The sequence below is a fragment of the Montipora capricornis genome, chromosome 8 (assembly GCF_036669925.1).
Source record: "Montipora capricornis isolate CH-2021 chromosome 8, ASM3666992v2, whole genome shotgun sequence".
Taxonomy (NCBI): Eukaryota; Metazoa; Cnidaria; class Anthozoa; order Scleractinia; family Acroporidae; genus Montipora; species Montipora capricornis.
The window spans coordinates 8133969-8140292 of record NC_090890.1 but is presented as its reverse complement, the minus strand read 5'-3'; the positions used below and the strand labels follow the sequence as shown (position 1 = coordinate 8140292).

General features: G+C 37.7%; 1 protein-coding gene across 1 annotated transcript; it reads right to left on the bottom strand.

The window, feature by feature from the left end:
• Positions 1–449: 449 nt before the first annotated feature.
• On the bottom strand, positions 450–4104 carry LOC138014467 (pyridoxal-dependent decarboxylase domain-containing protein 1-like). The gene is made up of 4 exons (XM_068861537.1): positions 4027–4104; positions 3720–3812; positions 3439–3541; positions 450–2527 (listed from the first exon to the last, which is right to left on the bottom strand). Exons 1-4 carry the CDS (start codon positions 4075–4077, stop codon positions 2385–2387), a joined length of 390 nt encoding a protein of 129 aa, XP_068717638.1. The 5' UTR covers positions 4078–4104; the 3' UTR covers positions 450–2384.
• Positions 4105–6324: the final 2220 nt, after the last annotated feature.

The following is a 6324-nucleotide window of genomic DNA, read 5'->3' as shown; positions in this document are numbered from 1 at the left end:
CCAATGATTCTAAAAACAACACATGTATTTGGACGATTTCAGAGAATAAATGAAGTGAAAACTGTATTGTTGAGGTGAAAGAGGATCAAAAAATGTGCACAAACCAAAAATGAGAAAAAGCCATTAACACCACAAGGTGGGATAGACCTGGCTAGCTTCATCACTATCTTGCTTTACAGTAAATAAAATTTTGCAGGGTGAACAGCTCTTCTCAAGAGTTCCCTTGCTAGATGAGCTTTCTACCGTAGTTACTTTCTGGGGGCACCGTACCTCACTTTCTTCATTTAGGACCTATTGTGTTTATGTTTGGTACAAATAAACTATATTATTTTTTTGTGTTGCATTCAAGAGAAAACTGACTGGAATATTATTAATATTTAATAATATTAATGTTAATAATAATAATATTATTATTAGTCATTTATTTCAATTTTGAATAAAAAACAAGATTACAACATATCATTTTATTTATTTCTCTAAAGAACCCAACAATTTACAAACTATTGTTGTCTTCATTTTGAAAACTAAATTTACATCTTCCAACAGTCCAACACTTTGTAGATAAATATGACAGTAACTGTTAGTCAAATAATCTATAAATCAATTTAACGTTGCTCAAACCTGTCAAAACTACTCCGTCAACATTTAGGCATGTGGGAGAACGAGCTTAGGAAAGACATATCCCAATAATTGTTATCAAGACAGCCGAGTTAAATCAGCCTTGATGTAGTACCCTAAATAATGCAAAATTCTCTCCAATTCTCCTCAAGTTTTTCAAAGCATGAAGTCTAAATCACGTGAATTCTGTTTTACCCCTTCCACTCCCATTGTGCCAGGCACTTGATAGATTTTGTCTTCGCTAACAACAGGCAAGGGCTTGTTTCACTTGGTTTAATGGCACTCTTAAACTTTAACTAAGTACAAGCAAAATAATAATTATTATCCTGGTCTAACCATGTGATGCCAAAGCACTGGTCAACAAAATATTTTTAAAAAGGGGCTGCAAGTGAACACTCCAACCAGGATATCAACTTTTCGTTCAGTTCTTAAGGTTTTTGTCCGATGTATTGATTAATTTTGTAGTAAGAGTTGCATCTGTGGTAGATGTTCCGGGATCTTTTAAGGGACTACAGTGAACATGTAAACAGGCAGTTGAGACCTGCAAAACCCACTACGTCAAACCCATCATGTCAAAGTTCATGTTATTTTCTGTTCAGTGCCACAGGATGGTATGAAACAATCTTATTAACGACTAATATGAGACCTGACGTTCTTGTGAAAATGCTCTTTACTTAATTAAAAGAACTTTGTTCATAATAGTGGTAAAATGTTTAATATAATATTGACCACCTTAAACTACATACACTAGCACATTATTTTACCCCAAGGGGTGAAGTCATTCTTGTGGCTAAAAGGCACGGCATTTTGCAACAAAATTACAGTTGAAGTTTTCCTAACGCACAGCCATTGTAGCAGACAGATTGACTAATGTATGTGAAGAAAAAAAAAGTTGTCCACTGGAGCCAAACTCAGTGGATTTGTCTTGCCAGAAGTCACCTTCATTTCAAATTCCATAAAAACTCGGTTAAGTGACAAGGACACAGACACTTGACTAGTTCTGCTTCACAAGGTTGTCTCAGCTTGCAAGGGCTTTGACTGCAAATTTCCTGTCACAATTACCGTACATCATTTTACCAATCAGGTACAACACAGGGCAAAGATGTTGCCAAAGGGACCTTAGATGTAATGTAACAGTACTTTATGGATCATAATATACTGCATACACCTGTAATTTCCCTGACATTAATTTTAAATACTTCCTTTGTAATAAATTATTTATGACAATCCGAATACCGAAACAATAATAATTCTTACCCTCTTCCTTTGTGGACCTCCTTCATTACACTGTACTTTTACTTGACTAAATTACCTCCTCTTATGACACCAAGCCAGGGCTGCCTTGTAAATATGTATGCAATTTCTGAATAATTGAGTGACCACCCTTGTTTATTGGATGATCTTATTTTCAGAAGTACTTAATTAATTATATGCACCATAGCCCCACGATAATTGATGCTGGAAGCTAATAGCACTGATCCAAGCTATAAACCAGTAATGTATCCTGTCCGAGTTGTTGAAAACCATTTATACTTTTCTTGGCAAGCAAACCCCTGCTGATTTCCATGAGTCACCCATTTTTTGGGAGCACCAATCAGTTCTTGTTCCCCTTAATAATTATTGGCACCTGAGGTTGTTTATTTGTGTCCTTGGAAGGTAAGCTTCATGGCATAACAAAATGGAAACTAATTCATTAAAATACATCTATGACTTACTGCTTAAGAATTTGTACATAATTGAATTATAGTCCTTTACGTGCTAGTTATTCATTTTAAGGGTGATAGACTATCTTTTGTCGGTGTGGCTGCTGGTGAGGCCTTTGTTGGAGTTACTGGTGTTGCTTCGTCATCTTCCTCCTCCTGGACTTGCATGTGGTATTTGTAAATTTTTTCTGTGCTGTGAAGATTCCCTGTAATTCAAAAGGCACTATTTACTATGTTGATAATAGTTTCATGATTTTTTTCAGTTTTGCCTAAGATGTTAACATCACTTGCTCTATGCCTATAACACAATCATAAGTGAAAAGAATAGCACCACATTTTGAGCAAACCAGAGGCAAAAGCAATAATATGATGTACCGTCCATTTGGCCTTACAGTAAGCTTGTGCTTTCATTGTTATTTAACTGTATACCTTGCATATTGCTTAATACTGTGACTAACACGATTTTTTGTCCGTTGTGATCCACTATCAATGATAATTATACAATAAAATACATACTTAGTTGACTGCTCCCCATAGGGGCAACGAAATGACGGAACAGAACAACAACAACTGTTAAGAATCCCAACTGGCCGGCCAGGAGGCAAACCAGTTGGCTATTTACAAGTGCAGCTAGGAAGTTGAACCAGGGACTACCAGGATCAAACTCAACGAGTGGTCAGAGCGGGTCTTGAACCCGGGATCTCTGGATCTAAAGGCAAGCGCCCTAACCACTGGGCCACACTGCCTCCCGAATTAACAACAACATATTATTGGGCTTAGTTTTATGCATTACCCAGTATTACAAAAACCACTGCTATGACAGCAGCAACATAGGGTTAAACCAAAGTGGTGGATAGCAGTAGCAGTAGCAGTCCTGAAGTAGTGGTTGATACCTACTGAGCCGTGTAAGTTGCTCGCAGGTGAATAGCAAACGTAAGGATATTCAGAATTCGCGTAGCCAGTCAGAGCGTGCCTTCAACACTATTCACTGTTTTAGTATAAAATACCCCTTATGCCATTTTTAATCAATAACAAACAAATGCAAATTTGAGTGCAAATTCCATAATGACCTTCTACATTATATTAGCACACTTCTTGTTAAAATAGAACAATTTACCGGATGTTAAGTTGAATGTCCTTCCTGTTGTTTTGGGTTCTTCAGGAAGAGGTGAAAGCCAGTTAACCAGGGAACTTACTAATGGCACTTGCCTCAAGAGACCCTGGTAAAACAACAAACATGATCATAACCATACAAAAGAAGGAAACTGGATGCAGAGGGTTTGTAAACAAACTGCTGTTTCAGTAGGAGTGATTGTTTTGCTGTCCATCTCAATAATTTACTAAAAATATTAAAACCACAGCCAAGCTATACCAAAAAATGAATAATACTGTTAGTACCTCCTCTAAAAGTTTTTCCTCGGCATCTTTCACCAAGTCTTGCTCAGCTGCCTCTATGCCTTTTTGAATAGTATCTACCATCTGCTCCAGATACTAGAAAGAGGACAAAACATAAGAATCATAAATCAAAAAACTTATGATTAAGGACTATTACTGATGCTCAAGACATTGTCTTTTTTTTTTAATAGGAGGTAAGTGGCAACTCCGCAACAAAAGTGAATGTTACAGACTGAGGTTGTTGAAAAGGAAAATTTATGTAATCTGAAAAAAGTATTTAAAACCATGTATAGGTTTCTACCGTACATACTTTGCTTGAGCTTTCAAGTTCTCTTGCTGCTTTGCAGACATTATCTACCATTGCATCAACAGAAGATGAAGAGGGTATCTACATGACACAACATATATAAGTATATTTACAAAAAATGGTCATAATTGTGGGCTGTGTACATTGTACATAGCTGCAAGTGCTAAACAGTAACTGATAAATTATTGTCTTCAAGTAAGAGGGAACCATGACGAGACGCAGCGGGGTCTATCTTGAAGTATCCTGATGGAATGCGGGGTTTTTATCCCCGCATTCCTTTCATACTTGAAATTCGGTACAGTGGTGAATGTAACACTTTGAAAGTCCAAGGCGTTAAAGTCTGCCTTCAAGCTGTCAGCAAATGTCTTGTTAACGAAATTGGTTGACGTTTATTTCACTCAGCAGACACATGAAAATTAGAACTTTAACGATGGAAGACAACAGAGCTATTACATGTTAATTGAAAGTGTCGTTCGTACCAACGTTCGGACGTGACTCAGGATCTTTATATTAGAGACTCATCTGGTTGTTGGTTTTCGGGTTTTATATTTTGTCCAAAGAAAGGAATTTACATAGCAACGACAAAGGGTTGACAGTCGAGAAAAGCTGCGAGATAATAAAAATTATGCGAATACTAATACACTTACACATACAAGCGTACGCGTGTATCCCAAGGGAAAAATGTCACTTTTTGTTCTTTACCTTTCGCCTTTGTTTAACTCGGGTGCCAAACTGAGGGGAACTTTGAAGGGTCTCTCTCTTGATTCTTCCAAAAGAAATCTAAGACAATTTCACTCTAAAACACTCTCAACAAGCATGCCAGCAGACGAACGTCCTGATTTGACTTGAGTGAAATTCTCAACTGTGGATCGCGACTTGACAAGGAGATAATTTAAAAACAAATCGAGAAGCAACATTTTATTAATGCTCTTCGTTACCTTTGTAGTTTTTATACGCCGGTGCATACAATCATTTCTTTTCCCGTCAAATATTTATTTCGACGCAGCTAAACCACGCTTTCATTTTTAATTACTTGGTGGGTCCTGAAGTGCCACGTATTAAAAACTTGCAGAACCTAAATGACATTAGGAAGTACAATACGCAAAAAGATCTCGCTTTTTAGATGTAAACTCAAGGAGCTACACCAGTGCGTAAATTAATTTAAACACTAGCCAAATTATATGCAGCTAAACCACGTCTTCGTCTTTAATTATGCTCTGTAACATAATAGGGCCGTTTATACGAGAGAAAATAAGCTGCGGCTTACTCTGGCCGCGGCTTACATAAGACGCGAACACCCCGTATAAATGGTACAAAATCTACGTTCACGGCTTTCTCAAGCCGCGGCTTATCCTGGCCGGGGAGTTTATACTCGTATAAATAGTTCCTTTCGCGTATTATGTACGCCGAGGCCAGTGTAAGCCGCGGCTTATTTTCTCTCGTATAAACGGCCCTAATAAATCGAATGTTGTGGTTCAGCGTTGTCTGTACTCCTATCGACAACGATATTAATCACAGTGGTCACAATGTTGACCTGTGATGACGAATATCGTTGTCTATAAGAGTACAGAAACTTCTGACCTACATTCTATTTCTTTTTTACCACAATATTCAGGGGGGAAGGCATGTTCGAGTTTGGATTCGAGTTTATTCATTCAACGTCAAAGTAAATGTTTAATTCAGAGCGTGCCCAAGATCAGAAAAAGAAAGAGCGAAGCGTTGTCAAAAACTTGCTAGCAATATGATTGGTTTATTTCCCAAAATGACGCGAACAGCGTTGTCAAGACTCTTAATTGTCTTTTTTTAATTTCTTGCTATTTCGTAACACTGCTTCAAAAAGTACATTATAAGAAGGGCATTTCGTTGGGTGTCTCGAAAACGAAGAACCTAAGACCCCGAAAACTCGAAAAAAGTAACTCAAAACCTTCAACCCTAGGCCTAAAGTTGGTTTTCAGACCTAGAGTGTAACATCCGACGGGAAATGAAGATGTCCGGCCACATGTGGAGTGGTTACTCAGCTAAATATGGCGGATCGCCCAGCTTTCACTTTGAAACAAGTTGTAGGGAATGAAGGACTTGAACTTCGCTTGAGGTAACTCAAAAAAACAACTTTAGGCCTAGGGTTAGCCAAATTGAGGGTTTTGGGTTACTTTTTCGAGTTTTTGGGGTCTTCGGGTCTTCTTTTCTGGGACACCCCATTTCGTTTTCATTGACAAAATTTGTATTGCTTGTCTGCAAATTGCTCATCAGTTTGCATTCGATTAAACTCATCATTGTCATAGTTCAAAATGAAATTTGGGT